Genomic DNA, 21,842 nt, shown 5'->3' with positions numbered 1-21,842 from the left:
GTGTCATTCAAGTGGAGAACTCACAACGTCAAACACTGCAAGCAAAACCAGCCCCTCCAATGCCTATATAGTCAGCACTGGGCCAGCTTAGGATTTCCCAGCCAGGTTTGCTTTGAGGGCTGGAAGTAAGGAGCAAACAAGAACCTAACTCTAACCTTACCGAGAGGCCTAAGAAATAGGGAGTAAGTCAGAGAAGCCCTAAGCAAGTTCATTAACTGAACAAGGCCTCCAGCAATTCAAAAATGTAAGGACCATAAAGATGGTTTAAAACAACATTTACCTCATTCCTGACTAACACAAGGGAAGGGGTAAGCATGAATAAGGGCAGCAATCATGATTCTACGACCATCAGCTGATGGTTGCCTTCCAGATCTTCCATTGCCAACTGGAGGCTATCCCATACTCAGAGGTTTGCCAAGGGGAAGGGTTGCATGAGCTTCAGGCAAAGGCAGTCAGGTTATCACAAGCCACCTATATCAGCTTGAGCTTATGCAGCTGACTTTGCCTGAAGCTTATTTAGCAAGTGCTTCCTGGCTCCCTTCCACTGGTGGAGCTCAGGAGACAGGAACGTATGCAAGATGGGAATATCAAACATCTGGGGATGGTAACACCACAGCTGTCAGCAAAGTGAACATCTGTCTGTTGCCCAGGTCTCCTTTCACAAAGGAAAATGTTCTCTCCCACAGGCTCATTGGCAGACAATACAAGTATCTGCTCCCTCACTAAGAAAATACCTTGTCCGTGGTTAAGTTTGTCAACAGTGTAGAGAAAGTAGCTCATACGATGGTCTGCATCCCCATGGCTAGATGGCTTTGGATATCAAAGCTAACTTGGACATACTGCAGTGACAAGCATACCTAAGTTTCCTATTGCAACTTTAACTGTAAATGAGCCACAGTAAAACTGTGAGGAAACAGCATCGAGGAGAATATTGTCTATGAATTTTTACCATGACCAGTTCTACATATGTTGGATAACAGCAATGCAATTCCTTCAGACTTTATTTCCTAAAGAACATAACACATGTTTCGGTTCTTAATGTTTAATTTTTTTTCCACCTAGTAATTAAGCAAGTTGTCAAGCAGCTCTCCCATATGCAGGCAAAACCATTGTTTATGAAGTGCCTGGGGCCTGTGCTCTGAAGCACCACTGAGGATTTGGCAAGCCTGCTAGGCCCAGCTGTGTCATGTACACCCCATGTGAGCTGACCCATGCATCATGCAGAAGAAAATGCTACCACAGTCGAAGGGCATTTGTTAAGACGTGGAGAATTCCAGATTTAGGAAACTCAGAGCCCCAGAGCTCTTGTGCCAATCCTGACTGAGAATGGAAACCGTGTTACAGTGCTGCTACAGCAAGAGCAGTGTCAGGCAGGAGGGAAAAGTTTACCACCCAGTGCTTATCAGGAATCTTTCTGGTCTGGAAATATCCTGTTCTCATGCCTCCCAGGCACTGCTGGCTTCACCCAGCATGAAATCACCACTAACACTGCCTATGCCTCACAGTAGTTTATTTCACTCCAAGGTGCAATCAATTCTTATTTTACTCCAACTCACACATTCCTATTGGTGATGTCTTTAGGCTCTCCTATTCTCATGACATCAACAAGAGGCTGCCTTGCTCTTACTAACCAAAGAAGTGTTCAAAGAACTGTGTCTGGAGAGGGAATTCCAGCCTGAGAACACAAGAAGCCACTTCTCTCTGCTTCAGTACTACTTCTGTCAAATCCTGTTCAGCTTCCCAAGCAAATGCACTTCTGCTTGCTCTACTCCCCTCCAGCTCAGTACCTAGCTCAGGGCACCTCTCAATTCTCTTTCCACCATTGCAAATTACACAGAAATTATGTGCTTTCTACCAACAGAGAAAGATAAAACACATTTGTGCTCTGTTCTTTTTCCATGCTTGGCCAAATACATCTCTGGTATTGGTCCTGGCAATCTGTATTGCAGGAGGAGCAGCAGGGAAAAAAGCAATCATTCTTTTACCAAATTCCTCTGTATAATGATTCGTTCTTCTAATACATTTCCTGTGTTTTGAGAATTTTCCATGTTTTAGGGGAAGGTAAATAAATCCTGCAACTTGTATGAGTGTTCAACTTTTGACAGTTCTCAAGAATATCAGATTAATGGACAACATTCAGTATCATGAAAATACCATGCAAGAAAAGGGAAAAAGCCACGCTCCCTGGGAAAATGCATAGAGATTAAGTGTTCCAGCATTAAATGTATTTCACTGCTCTCCTGCTGGCTCATTGCCTGCCTTCATGTGGGGAGAAAGGATAAGGTGTGAAGCCAGATCAAGCTGCTTCTTCTGTCTCCAACAGGACAAGCCACAACCAGGGAAAGAGCACTGTGAATAAGCCCTGCATACAGATGCTTTTCAAGAAAGCAGGACAGGCAGTCCCAGTGGAAGGTGAGCTCATACTTAAGCTTGGTTGGCCACATGCCCATTTTCTCCAGAGAAGGTGTTACCAGTCCAGGGATATAGCTGTAGTTGAAGTCATATGGACCTTTCCCTACTTCCTAAAATTCTTCTTCATTAGAGCTATCACTAAAAGTAACACAAAAACCCTTATCTCATTTTTTAACAGCTACAAATAACATGTTCCACCACCCAGAGATAAACTCAAGAAAATTCAGATATAATCTTTTATCCTGTTCCCCTTGCAACTGGTATATCTGCTAGTACATTTCCTTCAATGTGAGGCAGCTCTCTGCTAACAGGATGCAAACTCCCAGAGCTTGTCATGTGTGTCCAGTTTTCATTTGTAGATGTTTAATACTAACCCAACATCTGTACGTCACATTCTCTCCTTAAAACCACAAGTGCGTTTCAAAGCCTTCCATATGCCAGAGTTTTCTCAGTTAGCACTAGTCACTGGAAGACATTTCTTCCTCTCCCAGTTTTTGGAGCATTGTCTCTGTAGCGACCCAAGAAGGTGCTGTGGAGGCAAACACTGCCACCCTGCAGCAGCTTGTTGGAGAGTTGGTGCTTACTTGAGGCACACAGTTAAACGTGTTGCATCATGCAGAACCCATCTTGTCAGCAAGAGAAAACAAAGGTTTACTTAAAAGCAAAGACTAGCAGGAGAATCACAGAATTGTTTGGGTTGGAAGATATGTCACAAACCACCTCGTTCCAACCTCCCTTTCCATTGGCAAGGACAGCCTTCACTAGACTAGGTTGCCCAAAGCCCCATCCAACCTGGCCTTGAACACTTCCAGGGAGGGGGCAGCCACAGCTTCTCTGGGCAATCTGTTCCGGTGCCTCTCCACACTCACAGTGCAGAATTTCTTCTTTATATCTAATCTACATATACCCTCTTTCATTTTAAGGCCATTGCCTCTTGTCCTATCACTACCTGCCCTTTTAAACAGTCCCTCTACAGCTTTCCTGCACATCCCCTTCAGGTACTGGAAGGCTGCTATATGGTGTCCCTGGAGTCCCTCCACTCCTGGATTATGTTTTCCCAGGTGCAAAAACTCACACAAGCCTTTGTCAAACCTCATAAGATCCTTGTTATCCCACTCCACCAACCTTGCTATAGGGTGGGTCTCCCTTCCAAAACATCCCAATCAGTTCAATATCACTGGCAAATTTTATCAGGGTGTACTTGATCCCATCATCCAGATCACTCACGAAGATATTAAATAGCACTGGGCCCATTATTGATCCCTGGGGGACCCCACTTGTGACAGGTTGCAAGTTTAAAAAGGAGCTATTTGCCAGCACCCTCTGGAAGCAGCCTGTCAGGCAGGTCCCCACTCACCGCACAGACCACTCATCTTGACTGCAACACACCGGTTTCTCTGGGACAACACTGTGCAAAACCATACTGAAAAAGCCTTGGAGAAATCAAGGAAGACAGTGTCCACCGCTCACCCCACATCAACTGAGCAAGTTACTTTGTCATAGAAGGCAATCACATTTGTGAAGCATGATTTGTCCTTGGTGAATATGTACTAATAATTAGCAAAAAAAGTATTTTGCACAGACCCTCCTAAATATTTACCTGCTTCTAGCCTAAAAGAACAAGGGGAGTCAATTCCTCCTGGCCTTGCTGCTGTCTCTTAGGTCTAAAAGAGAAAGGCCCATCACCCAAGAACCTATTTTCTGTTTGCCAGAGTGGTTACAAACATCTCCAGCCCCTCACTTCCTTCCCAGCCTTGCAAAAGGGTGTTAGCAAATTTAAACTTGCAGCTTCAATTTGTCCCCTACATGCTGACTTCAGTGGTGATACGAATGCTGACTAGCTAACCTACACAGGACCGCAGCTACTGACCAGCTGCCACCTCCTAAGCAAAGCACCCTACTTGATGACCCACTCTTCCCACGCTGTTGCCAGCTTCCTTCGCTGTGTGGGCACACCTTAACGTGGCAAATGAGCCAAAGAGAAGGGGAGTGTGGATAACCCTGCAGCAAAGCCACTGCCTCCTGTTACACACTGCAAGGAGGCAGAGGGGCTGTGCTGAGTGGTGCTAGCTGCAGCAACAGACATTTCAGAGCTCTTTACACATCACGAGCTAATGACTAGGGATTTCATTTATCTTCATTCTGATAATAAACAAGTCAAACTTAACACTTGCAGCTGACTGGACACCAACTCAATATCACCTTTTCTAGCTCTGCAGCAGAGTGCTACTGTTTAGATTTCCTTCCTTTGTATTCCCATATCATTTTAATTAGGCTGAAACAAAAAAGCCATGTATTAATGCCTGTCATTCCTGCATTACAATTTGTAAATCAATCTATGTATGCAAAAGTTTACTTCAAAAACTGCACCTGTCACCCAGAGCCAAACCCAGCAGTTTTACCCTGCTGACCCAAGTTTCATTACAAGAGGAATTATTACGGGGAGAAGTGAAAGCAGAGACCAGAAGCGCTATTAAAAGGCATCGCTCACACACCTTCATGGCACACACCACCAGCTAGGAAGTCAGCTCAAACACAGAAAAAGGTCAAGTGCTTTCAGGTTCTAGGAAATTATGTTTAAATTGGGTTCTTACTGTATGCAGAAGGGGAGCTGATGGAATCTCTGAATGTGGTTCTCATTAAACGTCCGTTATTAAGATTAATTGTCCGTTTAGTCATAGTTGGCCATTTCTCTGCTTAGGAGTTTCTGAACTCGGGGACAGCCCGTTTGGGCCCTTGCAGCGCTGCACAGCCTCTCCCTGCTGCTAGGGGCACAGCCTCTCCCTGCTGCTATGGGCACGGCATCTCCTTGCTGCTAGGGGCACAGCCTCTCCCTGCTGCTACGGGCACAGCATCTCCCTGCTGCTAGGGGCACAGCCTCTCCCTGCTGCTATGGGCACAGCATCTCCCTGCTGCTATGGGCACAGCATCTCCCTGCTGCTAGGGGCACAGCCTCTCCCTGCTCCTATGGGCACAGCATCTCCTTGCTGCTAGGGGCACAGCCTCTCCCTGCTGCTAGGGGCACAGCATCTCCCCGCTGCTAGGGGCACAGCATCTCCCTGCTGCTACGGGCACAGCATCTCCTTGCTGCTAGGGGCACAGGGGCACAACCTCTCCCTGCTGCTACGGGCACAGCCCCTCACTGCTGCTAGGGGCACAGCCTCTCCCTGCTGCTACGGGCACAGCCTCTCCCTGCTGCTATGGGCACCTCTACTCAGGGCAACTCCTCCTCTCGCCTGACTCCGAGCTCAGCGCCTCTTCCCGCAGCCCCACGAGGCAGGGCACAAACCGGGCAGGCCGGGCGGCAGGATAGGCCAAGCCTCGCCATTCCCCGCGCAGCCCCGCCAGGGCTACCATCAGGGCCGGTAGGTGTGTGTTGGGGGGCGTGGGGGGGTGTAAATTTGGCGCCTGTCTTCCCTGCCGCTTGCCTCCGCCCCTCCTGCCCCGTTCCCCCCCCATAACCCACACCCACATAAACCCGCCGCCGCCGCTAGGTGGCGCTGGGCAACAGCGCGGCGCTAAGGCGCGCCCGGCAGGGCCGCGCCCGGCAGCGCCGCCTGGCGGAGGGGTGGAGTCACGCACCCACCCACCCACTGGGGTCCGTGGGGACACGCCGCGGACGAGGGCGTCGAGAGAGGCACAGGCCGGAGGGACCGGGCTCACACACACACACAGACACACACCCCCCTCCCCAAACACAGACACGAGCACGCAAACGCCCTCGTACTCGTCCGCATGCAGGCAAAACACCAATGCCTTCGAACAGGCCCCCTCACCTCTGCCCACGGCGGTGGGCACACACGGGTGCCACTTCTCCCATCTCCCTGCGCATCACACAATCACAGAACTGCAGGGGTTGGAAGGGACCTCAAGAGATCATCAACTCCAACTCCCCCCCAAACTGGATGTTCCAGTTTAAAAAATAAAGGAAAAAAAAGAGAAAAAACCCACCCCCACACCCCCCAAACACACATCATTACTTCTTTGCAACAGGGCAACGCAACCCATTTAGATGACGTTTTCCATTCAGCCACCAAGCGACTAAGGTGTCACCATAAAGTTTGCCAGTATTTTCCTTTGAGTGTCAAAACAGTAAGTTACAGACACAGGGCACAAGCTATCCCTGAGTTAACACCACGGAGCGGAACCTAACTAAACCAGGCAATCATGGCTCGTGTGGGATGGCGTGAAAAAGCAGCTCCGTTATTTCCCAGATTAAGAGATATCATATAGCTGTCTCCAAAGTTTTGACAGCGTTCTAGCAATAGGTGATAAAATTATGCGGTGGACATAATAAATTTCTCATCTCACTCAACCGGCTCCCAGATCCCATTTTTATGAACAAAGCTATCTCAACTTTATCATAGAAAACCACACTCGTTTTGATACTTCTAACCTTTTAAGTTCGGCATTGTTTAATTCAGATAAAAGGAGGAGACGTGGAGTCTAAGTGAAATCGGGTTTTAAAGGGCTAGAACAAACTCCTTCCCCAGGACTGGGGCTTCAAAGCCAGTACTGCGCAGACTTTCTCACCTGACAGGGAGGCGATGGTATTCTTCTTTGAGGAACCGAAAGCCAAACCTAAGATCACAATCAGGAGCTGCCATATTTGAAAAAAAAAACCCTCCATCCTGCCTCTTTTTCCCTCACTTTCCTTTCTGCACTGAAACATTGAAACTCTTAAGTCCTCAAAAAGAAAAAAACCCACAACAAAAACCCATCTACTGTAATTTCTGTCAACTGTCTGGAGAGAAATATCTTCATAGCATTTCCTAGGGAAATGAAATGGTGAAACACCACCTTATTCTGGTGTTCTGGCTGTTGAAGACAAATTGTCACACTCCTCCACATTTTCAACGCATTGGTTCTGATTTACTGAACTGGTAATTTTGCAAGCTATTATAGAAGACTCATTTTTATCCAGATTACTGTTTGGCATTGGGAAAATGGGAAAGCAGAGCTTAATAGATTTGATATTCTACACCACCCAGAGATTGTGTGCTTAAATAATTTTTAATTAATAATATTAAATTGTTATTTATTCTGTAGTTGAACCACAAATATGCTTGTTGGCATTCTAGATATGAATATTTCAGGCTCTTCTGACCGGGCATGTGTGGTATGCTACATTTTATTTTAGTTTTCCTTCCACAGGCAAGTGTCAGCCCTCAGAGAAAGTCTTCCATCTGATAAAAGTCCATATGAATTTCAGATGAGATTTTTGATATTTTTCTTTTTTTAGTGATACTGACTTAAAGCCCCTACTTCCAGTATGACTGGTTTACTTTGCCTGCAAGAGCACAATTAGTGTACAAATCCTGCACACCAGAAATTTTTTTAATTTTTTTTTTTGCCTTTGCTTTCATCTGCCCACTTCCAGGACTTATCTTACGCATGTTTCACCACTTTAATAAACATAAGCATTTAGAAAAAGACAGAGTTCAATATGAAGGAGAGATGAAGGAATTTGTGGGGAGCTAGAAATTTCGGATTCTTATCTCTGTACTATTTGGATACCCCTGGGTTTTTGTGGGGAACCTGGCACCTTCCCTTGCAGTAGCAGCCCCAGAGTCCCAGTGAGTGTGAGCTCTGCTTGCTCCCCTTGGAGCACTGTGTGTTTCACACAGTACCTTGTTTTGCAACTACTACATCATGAAGGAAAAAATTATCCCTAAGCATGACTTGGCTCACCTCCGCTAAACCTTGTCACATCCTGAGAAGGGAACATCCTCTCTGTTTGAAACCCATTGCCCTACATGAAAAATCAGACAGGAATCAAAAGTTTATTATAAGCAGAGTATAACAGGTACTCACTAAAATCTGAAGAGTGGTACCAAGGGGAAAAAAAACAAAACCCAAGCCAAAAAACTAACAAGCAGAATACGTCTACTTTGGGAGCTTTCCTGTAAGTTTGAAGAAAGTGTGAAATAAAGGACTTCCCAAGGACTGACAGCAATGAGAGGCAGCCAGTAATATGTTTAGAAATAGAAAGACAGGCATTCATTATGAAAACTGCAAAAAGTACTTCTGGTCATTAGATGTATTAACAGCATCCTTATTAAGCTCTTGTTGGACTCAGAGAAATACTGCAAAAACAGTCACAGGGGAACAACAGCAAACGTGTTACACAGGTTGACAATATTTCTGTTGATGTACCAGCATGTTTCTTCTCCCTCCACCCCGCCTCAGCCCACCAATTAGCCTATACCTTACTCCTCATTTTATATAATTGCCTCTGCTGCACTCAATACTCAGAAAGCAAGAATGTGTCCTCCAAACACCATAAAAGCTAAAGCTTCAAGCGATGCCCATTTGAACACAGTGTAAAACCCCACAGCCCATACTTAAGGAGGCAGAGCTATTATTGCTGACCACAAGGAATGTAACAACACCACGGGGAAAGAAAATGCCTCCCTGGCTTGGTTTCCACCAGGTGTCAACTTTTATGGGTCCTATTCCCATTTAGCTACTTTATAAAATGCTCACTGCGTTAGAATCAGGTTCACAGTCAGAAACACAAAGCCATAGTAGTGGTTGCTGTGCAAGTACTGCTGATAAAGAGATTTTACACGTGCGTGTCAACTACGAAGAACGGTGGATAGTAGAAGGTATAATAAACATAGGCTTTTCCCTCCCTACATGCCCCCCAGATATATCCTTCCTTGCTTAAGTGCAGCACTGAAAATCCTAGATGGGGAGGAATGACCACCGCAGGAACCTTGGGGAATTAAAAAAAACCCCTGACCTCAGAAGACAGAGAGCAGGGCAGTTCAGCTGGCTGCTGAAAGAAATAGTGCATCGGCAACTGAGATTGCTAGGAAGAATTGCTATTCAGCTGCCTTCCAGAGACAGTTATGCTGCAACTAGGAGAGGGGGCAGAGAGCAGACTGAGTGCTGAAATGCACAAAATCCTTAGACTTCTTGGAAGTCATTTTTTTCACACACATTGTCTCATAATTCCATTTTTTCTTTCAGCATTTTGAGTATTTGGGTGCAAGGCAGAGGATGCTAAAAGGAACAAGACTCTCCTCATTGTTATGCTCTCAGAGCATAGGCCAGCTCTGCTTTTTCCTGTGAAGAAAGACACTATTGGCAAGGGCGCATTAGCTTCTGTCCTACTCTCAGAGAACCCTTGGTGCTGTTTTCTGGAGAAAGGAAAGAAAAAGGGAAAAGAAACCACACAAAGCATGCAAGCTACTCAAATCCTTTTGGGCTCAGACCCCTCAAAACATCAGATTGAGCCTCCTGGAAATCTGGACTTTGCACTTTCAATAGCATTGGCTCTGACACACAAGTAGGAGCAATAAAGAAATTTCCATTTAAATTAATGCTGCTAAACTCCAGTTTAAAAAAAAAAAGCAACACACAATAAACACCCCACACACATCTGCTTTCTGTAGAAAATCTCAATGCTTGGTTAAAAAGCTTCTGGCAGAGAGCTGAAAACTTCTTGGGTTTTCAATGAAGCTCGGGTTGTCAAGTGTAATGGTGTTCTAGTCATGTTTGGGACAGAAGTTTAGGTGCCGTGGGAGCAGGACTTCCTGGAAGAAAGTTAAGACATCCAAGCAATTTCTACCACAAGAATTAGAAAGCATTTTCAAACATTTTGTATTTAAGTACCTATAGTGGACATTCGAGGCTTGTGTCCCACTGCTGACTCTAACCCCGCGTCGCCCACAAGGTTTTCTCCATCTTTTCTTTTATTGATGTACCCACAGCAGAGTGCCAAAGATGTTATGATAGTTTGGCTCCTAGTTAAATCTTATTTCTGACAGGTTAAAGGCAGGCTAAGTAAATCACTGTCACGTCTCAAAGATTTTTTTTTTCTTTTTCTGTTTCCCATGTCTCTTTTGACAGCCCATGAATGATTCTGCCTATCTTGCTCTCACTACCGAAGAGGATGGGTGGTATAAAAAAGTTACAGCCTGTCATGATCTTGAAAATAATTTTCTGGGTATCATTTTCATCCCCTTGACTATCCAATGTGTTTGCCTCTCATTATTAAATAAGGTGACAAAGGTAACCAGTATGTTCATTAACATTTTAAAGGCTGATGGAATCCAAGGAGTCTTTATATATGATTGGCTTGCTGTAAGAAATGTTAATTTATTGCATATCCCAACTACAGAATAGTTTATCAGGCAGGCTTAGAAACTTGCTCCCTTACAAATACAAAATGCTTCCAAGACAGAAAACAAAAGCAATGTTGTAGGATGCAGTGGAAAGAGCGAGGAGAATTCAGGCAGATTGATAGCAAGTCAAGATGGAAATTGGCAATTGCACTAGATCTCAACTGCAATTCAAACTTAATGATCCCAAGTTTCACTTTATGTCTTCTACAAAAGACATTAAATATGAACAAAGTCAGTGGCTGCAACACACTTAAGAAATCTGGCACCCCAAGTAATGCAGAGGCCAGACTTGAAAGAGGGGAAAAACCTAAAAGCCAGAGCCCCACATGTAGTGATGTACTGCCTCCATTCTCCAATATTTTTTTTTTCACTTTTGAAAATCAGAAAGAAAAAAAACACGTAGGTGTTACTTGGTTAATTAAGCTTCCTTGTGTAAATTCATTTAGCAGTATTGTGCATACCAAGGAATCTTGTCTCAGGACACAGAGGGCTGTGTACAAGTTTAAAATCATTAACTATTGTTATCCGATAACAACCCCCAAACCAGTGACATCCAAGTTTATTTAAACTGAAAGGGTGACAAACATGAAAGCCAAGCACTCTCTTCTCAGCCTTTTCTTCATTGTAACACCAGCCAGAAAGGTCTTGGTCTCTCCATAAAATGTTTGGCAAACAAAGGCCCTGTTAATTGACAAGCTATTGCTTTTACTGCTTCCTACCACAACTTGTGGGAATCTTTTAGACCTAAATCAATTCTGCACACAAGCGTTCCCACGAGATGCCACACGCATTCCCATTTGAAGCCACTTACAAGAAGCGCTACTGCCGTCTCACATAAAACCTTTGTCTTCACAGGGCACTTCTGAAACCACGTGCAAGCCTTTCATCCACTGCTGGCCAGCAGCAGGTTTGGTTTTTTGTTGTTTTTTTTTTTTTCCTTTTTCCTTGTTTGTTTGCTTACTTTAACCAGCTCCTTTGTTTTCTGCCATCTTACTGCTTTGTTTTCCTACCAACATAGCTCCTTGCCTTTGCAAGGAGTGAGTTATAGCAGAGATGTTTGCAGTCTTCATTGCAGCCCAATGCCAATAAAAAATAGTCCCCTCATCAGAGACTGCCTGTTAACAGCTCTCCTTTATTGTTAAAGCTCTGTGTACTTAATTCTTATTTGTCAATAGAACAATCAATCTCAGCCTGTTAATTAGGAAAAGCTTAACAAGACAGAGGACAGACACCTGACAGCATAAGCTCTGTTCCTTTGCTGTCCCGCATGGCAGCAACCTACACTCAAGGTATAAGCCTTTGTTACCACTATTTAAAAGCAGTCAACCTGCATTAATTTTTTTTCTTTATATGCTTTAGAAGTGCAAAATCAATCCTGCTCTGTGCATTCGTTTCTTTTAAATGATGAGAAGTCCTGGACGCTTTTTCTCTGTACTGCACGAGGTTGTTCGTGCAATGCACAGTCAGGGGGTGTTGTAAATCAGCATTTACTTAGGCCCTTCAGGTACCCAGGAAGTTTTAAGTCTTTCATCGCTTCTAGTATCGTTTAATTCATTAATTATCACATTACCATCTTGGACCATCAAACTGGAAAGACAGCCTGTCTAAACAAGAGCCTTATAAATGCAGAGTTTTTTCCTCCAGTTCCTCAGCATTTCCACTCTCCTTTCCCGGAAGGAAAAATTCCCTGAAGAAATCTGCCAAATCACACTTTTATCTTTCTTCACATTTTTCTTCCACACTCTCTTCTCTTGGGGACAGGAATACATGTCCTTCTGATATAAAGCACAGTGGGCACTCATCTTTGACTGGTGGCCATAGCTGCCATCTCAGACACAACAACTGGGTAGCACTACCTATGTGAAATGATGAAGAAGGAAAAACAGGTGGAGGCAGACCCCTCTGCACAGCCAGAGGAGCATGGAGCATGTCAAAGCATCAAATGTAAATTTGACCCAAATTCTGAAGGATAGGAGGACAGAGTAAAAAGTCTCTGAGGAAGGAAGGGATATGAGAAAGAAGCTGTGTCTTCTGGGCACACACTCCTTAGAGTCATCTGGGTCTTCAGGAAGCTGCTCAGTATCCCTGCCCTACTGGAAATGTGCCCAAACTGGACACAGTCTCTTGCTGCACAGAAAGACTCCTTTGATCCTCATCAAAATTAAAAGTATGACAAAGGGTTTCTGCAGTCTGAGCTGGGATCACAGACTAGGTGAGCTAGGAAGCTCTGCAGGCAGGAGAGATGCAGGAGGGTGCAAATGAGACCTTTGCATAGAAAGATGCTTTCTAAAGGCTGAGAATTGAAGTGTTTATGAATACAAATCATTTACACTGACTAACTAAACTAAATTACACCCACTTGCATTGCTATTCCAGTTTACTTGTATTTCAGAATACCTGTGATTTATTTTGCTTTAAACTTTACTCCATGACTCTTAAAAAAATTTTAATTTTCTCAAAGATACTGAGACTTTTTTCCAATTTTCAAGTGACATCAAAAGAAAGTTTAAATATGGCTATGCATGTCAAAGAGTAAAGAATAAACCCTCACATTTCTTCTTAAAATGCTTTTTTTTCACCAAACTTTTATAATTCCAAAAATTAAAGGGATTTAATATTTCAGACACGGCACATATAGTGTACAATCCCTTATGGAAGTGGTTATGAAGAAAATCAGTCTGAAGTCAGATAAAGGAAGAGTAAATAATAGGATATTGTCTGCATCTGTATGCTGCATTATTTTTCTAGCTGAAACTCAGCACATACCAAGTCCTTGCTCTTTCACACCTACTTGCACAGCCATCTTCTTCAGCTACCTGGAAGATTGTGTTTATATTAGTCATAAACCCAAACATTTTAGCCTTGGGAGAAAAAAAATAAAATAATCTGCAGACAAATTTGCATGGAGGTTCCCAGAGCACCTCTCCATATCCTGTTTCTGAACACTTACTGGTCTCCATTTGCATCCACTCGTAAACCAACCACTTCTGCTTATGTCACTAACTTTGAGAAAGTGAACACTCCTTCTAGCAAAAGACCAAGTCTTTGCTTTTCCACCCCTCACTACACCTCCTTTTCTCTGTTTCTTAGCCCCCAAAGAGGGGGCAGACAGTGTCTGCTGGAGTCTGGAGCTGAATCAAAGCAGCTGGAGCACATGGAAATTTGGGAAGATCAGCATTTGGCACTGCACTCAGGATGGAAATTTGAATTTGGACACAGCTTCTGCTACCAGCCTTCACTGAGGATACATTTAATTGCATGTTCCCCTGAGTTTTTCAGTAGACTGGAGTACCTCCCTCACAGTCCGTTGTGATGGGAACATACTTCAGCAGCTCCCAATATCTGTTAAAGCCAAGCATTTAAAGCGGTATCAGAGTGCTTTATTACCCAGCTGACTACAAGGGCAGGATCCACCTCAGCTATCTTCAGCCATCTCAGAGGCCAGGGAGCCGGGTAGGCTCCCCCTGTAGTTAGTGGAGCAAGATAGGCATCTGCAGAGAGTAATCCATCCCACCTCTCTCTCCCTCTCTCTTTCCATTAACTGAAGAGGAGCCCAGATAAGTAGTTCAGACCAGACACATTACTTTTGAATGGCTACAGCTAGACAAGATGAATTCCACCCTCAGTATCCAAAATACTAACATATGTAGTTTCTCATTACTTATCACGCTTGCACCGCCTGTTACTCATTGATTTTGAAACAGGTTTTCTTGGTGTGATTTCCTTTTCTTTGTGCAAAACTTTCATTATATAGTTTTTGCACCCTAGCACTCAGGAGCATAAGTAACATTTCCTGCACAGACCCACAAGTCCACCTGCAGACCAGGAGCTGTGTATGTCTTGAGTCCCTCTGAGCACGTCTGAGCAGCATTCCAAAAGCCTCCAATGATGCAAAGGAGATTGAGCACAGGCTGCTTTTAAATTCAGCTCTCTAAGGGACCCAAAATCCCCACACTCTGCTTCCAGTCATTTTGGTTTTACTCACTTTGAACTGTTTTGGAAGAGCAGCTAAGAGGCCAGCATTGCTTTTGCAATACAATGCTGCTTGGGGACCAAATGTGCGTGACCACCCTGCTGATGGTCATCCCCATGAAATGCCTCCCTGCAGGACACATTAACGGTGTGACCCTTCCTGCTCCCAGCCCTTGGCCATCCCAGAAATGCTGTAAACCTGCCTCCAAATGTTTCCCAAGTGGATCCACTCCCCTTCTCCCTGTGGGGGTGTGGAGGGAGACAGGTCCTGGTCTGGGGCGTCTCCATAGTGCTGTGCACTCTCAGCATGGTGGTACCTCGTACCGCTGCATGCTTTGCATGCCGAAATGCGCAGCGCCCATGGTCTGGGTAACTGCGGTATGAGTCAAAAGGGGCTAGTTATGAGTTTGGATACTACCATTTAAAGATAAGCTTCTCCATGGTTACCAGTCTCACACAAGGTCACTTTCCTGCCAAACCTCTCCTCCCCCCTCCCTGGCTCTCTCTCCTTCCCCCTCCACTATATTTTTTTTTTTTTCTCCAAACGTGCTACATCAAAAGAGAAAATGAAAACATTTAAGATAATCACAGTCTGACTATTTTAATGCAGGCTGTAGGAAAGGAAACATGTAAGCCAAGTGCTCTCACTGTGCAAGCAGAAACACACTCTCGACCTCATAAAAGTAGTATCTGAGAAATAACACTTGATTAAAGCAGCCAGTCCTTCATTTAAGTAGGTGCTTATGGTAGGGAAAATATCCAAGGTTTCTCTAGAACAGTCTGCTGGCCTATCACGAAAAGCAGGAACAGGCCAGACAGATGAATTATTGCGAGACAGCTGGGTTTCAGCCGGGGTGCGAGGAGATCCCTATTATCCCATCCACCTTTCTTATACAAATGCCTCTCCCCAGAGAAACCAAGTCATTAAACGGCGGCTCATTCGTTCCTGACAGGCAATATGCATTGAGTGAGAGGTGATACATTTTCATTTTCAGCAAGAAATCTTAGTCGCCCCAAGGAGCGGCTCGCTCAGGAGAGTGGTAATGGAATACAGGGCCTTTCATCTCCGCCCTGCCGCTGCGGCCTGGCTCGGTAGCAACCCAAAAGTTATTAGCTAATGGGTTGGTTTGGTGACCTACGCGAAATGAATTTGGTGGGTTTGGTTCAGTTTTCAGTCGACAACAACTAGAACCACAATTCATGTTAAACAGGAACCATATCAAAATGCTGAGTGCCCACGTGTAGCCGTACAATTGCTGTCCTCAGCCTTGGGGGCTGAGGAACATGAGGGAAGCCACACAACTGGCCAGTCTGCTCCTCCAAGATGGGGATCCCCAAGTGCTAACGTCCCTGTTTGGTCCTCATTTGCAAAAGCAACGTTAAAAAAACCCCATCTAACAACCATTCCACGTTCTTTAGGAGCTGAGTAGTATCCAATAGGCAACACTTAGGGCTGAAAATACCACAAACTTGACCTGTCAAAAAGTTTTCCAAAGACGGGGCCCTAGAGCCCAGGCCTGCTGACATGAGCTGACTTTTGAGTACATCACTTTACAATGGCAGAATTCCTTTTTTTGTAAGTAATTCCTCGTTTTCATACATATAGCAAGCGCAGGACAACTTTACACCTTTTCAGAAAAACAAACGCAGCCACCCCTTTTATTTTCTCCCTATTCAACACTGCTTGCAGTCCCAGCTGGAGCTAACCCTGGAACAGCAATGGCTCATGGAATCCAGAATAACCCACCGTTAGAAAATCTTGCTTCCACATAAGATGCAGAATTCATCCTGAAGTAAGAGTGTCTTAAACTACCACCCCAAAATACCTTGGCAATAATTTGTGCCAGTTCCTCTGCCATGTTTCCACAAAAGACTTGCTAAATAGTTACTATCTGAAATCCCAGAAGAAATCTAATTTGGGTGAGGAGCTACCATTCATCTGTTACAGCTTGCACAAGTTACAGCATGTCACACACAAGCCTGTTGTTATCACATTGCATGACTAGATGGCTATCCTTAAATAAGACATCAGCCATCTACTTAGATACACTGGGGACCCATTCCTAAAAGGGAATAGATGTAAAGCAGGCAGCAAAGTGCTATCACAGCCCTGAGGATGCCTCCATTGTTTGCTTCAAATTTAAATTACGTAGGAATTAGAATGCAGCCAAATTCTTAAGGAAATTGCAAGAGGGAAAAATAAAAAGGAATCACAGAGAGAGGGAAGGAAGGTCAGGTAGACAGCATTTATTTTGCTGTCAGTAAAATTCAGAATTAGATCCAGACATTTTATACAGATGTCATTAGCATCCAAAACTGTCATACCTTCTTTCTCAGAAGGGATCATTAAGCCTTTTGCTTCAGGCTTTAAATGTCTTCCTATCAGTAGCTGATGCACATCCTTCTCTAATGTAGCTGAGACTGGCAACTGTCAAGGAAAGAGAGTCAGGTCTGACTCTACATTCCTGTGTTTATTTATATTTCTCTCCCCAGATATCTCTTACCTCCCATGCTCTTTTTGGCTTTTGCTATTCAGCAAACAAAGAAAAGTTGATCAAGGAGACATTGGCACGCCAACAACTGGACAATAGGCAATATCTGTACCGAACTTACAAAAGAGCAAAGCACAATCTGAAAAGACTCAAGCATATCACAGACTCCTCAACCATTCTGAGCTGCCTTCCCCTGAGGAACATAACTAAGGAAAGCCAGACTATAAAGCTACTGCTTTACATCTGAAGCTGAAGTAAAAGGGGGATCCTCTGAGTACAGAGGAAGTAATGTTCCTCAGCCTTGGACAGGAGGCATTCTGCAGAGCGGGAGCCCAGGGTGTATATCACTGTGACATGTGTGACAGCATATTTTCATTATTACAGGATTAAAACTTAAAAAAGAAAGAAAGAAAGAAAAAAAAATTACCTGAGCAGTCTAGTTCTCCACAGGAGTAGTGATGGTTTAGTGTGAATTAATTTTGTAGATTACCAGAATTTTTTTCCCACAACAGTTCAAGTTCTCTGCAGCAGCTTCATTAAAAATGTGTGCATCTCTATGTATAAATACATACTATTTTCTTCATTCTATCTTTCTCTCCTCCCTTTTTATTATATTTTCACAATGCAGGAGAGCAGTGTCTTGCACTGACAAAACTCTTGGTGTTCTACTCAAATGTAACATTCCCCTGCCTTGCATTTTCTGCTGATAACCAGCCCATGACTGCAACAAAAGCAGTGAGTTGAACTTTGCATTTTACTGTCCTCACAGATCACACCATGAAGTCAATGTTATCTGCCCCAACTCATACAGCATTATCTTTTAACTTAATGGAAGTGAAAGAGAAGCCTGTGCTCATTACCCAAAGGATGCAATTATTACTTCCTCTCCATAATGTTGCTAGTCAAGGATAAAATCCAGGATATGACCTTTTCATTAAGCTTCAAGCCAAAATCCACCTGGGATGGCCTAAGGAGGCTTCCCTCATCTTTTCACTCGGTGATTCAGTGCAAAGGCCCTTGCCGCACACGGCTCAAAGGAATCCTTGAAAAGATCAGTTTATTGAAACATCTAATAAATGTTGATCGATAGATGAAACCAAAAAAGCTTTCTGTCTCCTCCTGCATGATCCCATCACTAAAAAAAAGCATCACTAACTTAACACATTGACCCTCTCCCGAATACCCCGCTCTATCTGCTTACAGTGTAAGGTCACATAAAAGATGATAAACTCAGAATATGAGTGACATAATGTATCAGTGTAGTAAAATCTTCAACAGAAACCTGAAGTCTAAGAGAAGAATGCATAACAGTGTTGAATTCCTTTTTTTTTTTTTTTTTTAGTTTCTTTGTTATGGCAATAATAATGTGCCTTTTGAAGTTCATACAGGGAGATACAACGCCAAAAGGCAAATACTTACAATACAAGAGCACTTGGTACATTTATTTCCTTCAGGCCTAAATTCTTCTCCTTCATTGTAATGTCTCCCTTCAAATATACAACCTGGAAAACAGCATTTGAATAAGTGTAGCTCAGGATAGTATACTGCCTTTTCACTATAACACACCCCATCATAGGACAATACTAAAAGCAAATTGTACCATCCTATCTGATACAAATCGCTTCAGAAGCCTTTACAAATATCCCCAAATACCTTAATTAAAAAAATAAAATAAAAGTAAAGCATCCTTCGATAGCAGATAAATTTGCACCAGTGAAATTAGGGCTAAACCAGGTCTTCCATTAAAAGTGTCTTTGAAACACTCTTCTAAGCTGTTTGCTTTTTACTACCTGCACTTACTCCCTAAGTTTTTATAAGATGCTGGCAGAAATTATAACAAATTAGAATATAATAAACCCATTCTATCATAACTGTAGCAGTGTTTTCCTACAAAACCTCTGTTAAAAATCAAATTAGCCTATAAAACCATGTTAATTTGCCACTATGCTTCCCAAAGGCCACTTGTTTCAAATCCCCTTCAAAAACTGCCTCTGGTTTTTATGCTTCTTCTAACAAAATCCCAGTCATCAGCCAGGCAAATCCAGAGAATAGACCCTCTGCAAAATGATGTAAATGCATACGTGAATGTTGACACAGGCTGCTGCCTTTGCATCCCCTAGTCTTCATGTCCTCTATTAAAAACATTAGGCATGGTCTTCTTGAGTTGTTTAGCACATTGGGAGCCACTGGCCCACATTTTAGTGTCTTGTCAAGTATAACGGAGAAGTTAGAGACAGCTTCCCAGGTAATGATGGATATTGTTAGAAAGACAAATGTGCATGTGGAACAGCATCTTCCCATGAAATCTCACCTGGACACACAGGACAACACATCCCCACGAATTTGGAAGGGTTTTTGCAATGAACAACACACTGTACCTCCGACTCTACTATGACTCCTTCCTGAAAAAGATGCAGATCAGACAAATTCATTGTCAGTGTTGTGGCTGCTGTAACAAAATAAAACCCCATAATTATTAGTGATACAATTAAAGCACAGCACATGCTGTGAAGCACCAGGTTTCAAAACCTTCTTTCTTTCTGTACCTGCTGCCTAGTATCAGGATTTAGGTTAATCCACAGTCAAAAGATCCACTTGAGTCTCCCTGACTGCAGACACAGGATTTACCTTAAAATGCATCAGGTAAGAAATCAAGCACCTTCTTAGGAGAAGGAATTCTGCTTTATCAGGAATCCTTAACCTCAGTAATCTGTCATGCAGCTCTGGTGAAAACAGGTCAGACACAAGGCATTCTCATCCCTCTCCCCTTGGAGGAAAAAAAGACTTAGAAAGCAGATAAAAACATCTTGTTCTGCAGAGGGGAGACGCTTATCTTTGATGCTTTGCCTGATAAGTATTAGTAAATTAACATTTCCTGTACTACTTGTTCTAGAAGTCAAGAGTCCTCCTGAGCAAACCTGGGTGTGAGGATCTGTGCACAAAAGGCTGCGACTTCTTTTGGCTTTGTATTTGGAGACCAGGGAAACACTGGTCTAGGGTAAATAGGATCACACAGTTTTGCATTTAGACACTGAAAGAGTCAATAAAAACCTGTGCCATTTCAAACAGCCAGTAGCAGTCAGAGTGTCTAAATTCATCCTGTATCTTTTCATTAAGTGCAAGGATACAGAATGCTGCTGCTCCAACTCCATTCTCAGTGCACTTGTCTTCAAAAATATGGGTGGGTTATTTAAAGCAGAAGTATCACAGAAAAAGAGGAAAAAAAATCTTTAAACCTTTTTTTTCCTTTTTGTAGAAGCTCTTCATATTCCTTCATCTCTCTTCTAAAAGTTGTGATTTATAGTAGCTGCCTATTAAAACTGGATGAAACTATCAGCAAAAATTCTAGTTCTATTCATAGACAGAAACTAAAATTACCTACTTAATTACTTGTTTTCTGCTTGAAAATAGACAACCTTGCAAATGTTGTGGTTGCAGATAGGCAAGTAGCCAAAAATACCTCTGTGTTAACAATGCACCGCTCAGGAAGAGAAGATTTGGTTGTGGGCTTCTTTTAAAGAACATCGCAGCTAAAACCTGTGGACACACTAAAGCATCCGATTACTAAAATAATAATAATTTGTATCTCAGAAAAAGGTTAGCATGCTGTAAAATGAGGACTTGTTTTGAGGTCAGGACAGCAGGAAATGGCACGGCTGTGTACCTCTCCTTCATCAAGTCATATAAAACCTATCCTTCTGAATGTTTGGTTATAGCTGGCCACATCTGAGTGGATTTAAACTACTTTAAATGCAAACTCCATCTTGTGCTGTGGGTATAAAATATTTCACATTATTTGGATTGGATAAAAATGGCTCAGAATTTCATGGGAAAATCTCATGACTCCGTTACCATGACGCTGATGACATTCTTACCTGGCACTGGTATGTAACACAGGGATTGCTAGGGAGGTGCCATTTCATAGAGCTGTTGTACGTATTTCCTCCATAGCTGCAATCTAGAGGAAGAGACAGATGCACATCAGTTAGGCTGAAAGCAATTGTCCTGCGGGAGGCTGCTGAAGAGGGTCACAGAGCAGCATCCTAAATGCGACCCATCCTCTCCCCCTTGGATTAACATAAGAGATAAAGCTGAGACCTGGGACTGCAAGAGGGATCATGCCCTGGGAGGGCTGGAAGTAAGCCCTGCCTCAGATGTCTGCTCCTGGTGCATGATTGACCAAACTTCTTATAAACTATGACCATTCCATGCCAGAAAAATCAGTGACAATTTACCTAAACTAAAGTTCAAGAGCTGCTGAGCCACCCGTGCACTGGAAGGGGGGAGGAGAGGGAGTAGAGAGAGTAAGAGAAGAGCTGGAAATGTTCATCATCCAGCCTGGCTGTGCTATCCTCATCCATTAACCAAAACCCCCAGGAGAGCACTTCAGCCTGCACAGCTCAGCATGGATGCACTGACATCAGCAGAGCTACTCCTTCTTTCAACCTCATTTTTGCTTTCATGACAGAAGGGATCAACATCCACATACACTAAAAGCCATCAGGCTCTTCTGCGTGGGTGGTGAATCTCTGAGTGGGGACATTTTGGAATCCCACAGGGTTTGGCTTTATACCTCTTTGTGTGTTGTATGACAACTTTGTTAACAGAGAATATACTGGTGTGCCCGTGTGCAGGATCAGCAAGCATCTTTTGTGCAAAATGAAGTTTTATTGAGCTGTTTGGGGGAGAAAAAAAAAAGCAACCCTTAATTTTCACATTTTTTTATTACATGTTCCTACTAGTTTCCTTTCCACTCTTTTTCACTGTTTTCTGGTATTTCAAAAGGGAAAACCAAAAAGGAACACAAAGAAAAAATAAATTATCTCACTAGAAA

General features: G+C 43.4%; 1 protein-coding gene across 1 annotated transcript in view; it reads right to left on the bottom strand.

The window, feature by feature from the left end:
* The window catches only part of BMPER (BMP binding endothelial regulator), a gene marked incomplete at both ends in the record, with an annotated part of 145,687 nt that overhangs the window by 88,001 nt on the left and 35,844 nt on the right, over positions 1-21,842 (bottom strand). The window contains 3 exons of the mRNA XM_084260858.1: positions 18,428-18,510; positions 19,320-19,410; positions 20,884-20,966. Of these exons, the coding sequence (XP_084116984.1) occupies positions 18,428-18,510; positions 19,320-19,410; positions 20,884-20,966 (257 nt within the window). The remainder of the gene's footprint in view (positions 1-18,427; positions 18,511-19,319; positions 19,411-20,883; positions 20,967-21,842) is intronic.

Source organism: Gallinula chloropus (assembly GCF_964237585.1).
Source record: "Gallinula chloropus genome assembly, chromosome: 2".
NCBI lineage: Eukaryota > Metazoa > Chordata > Aves > Gruiformes > Rallidae > Gallinula > Gallinula chloropus.
This window is presented reverse-complemented; position numbering and strand designations above follow the sequence as displayed.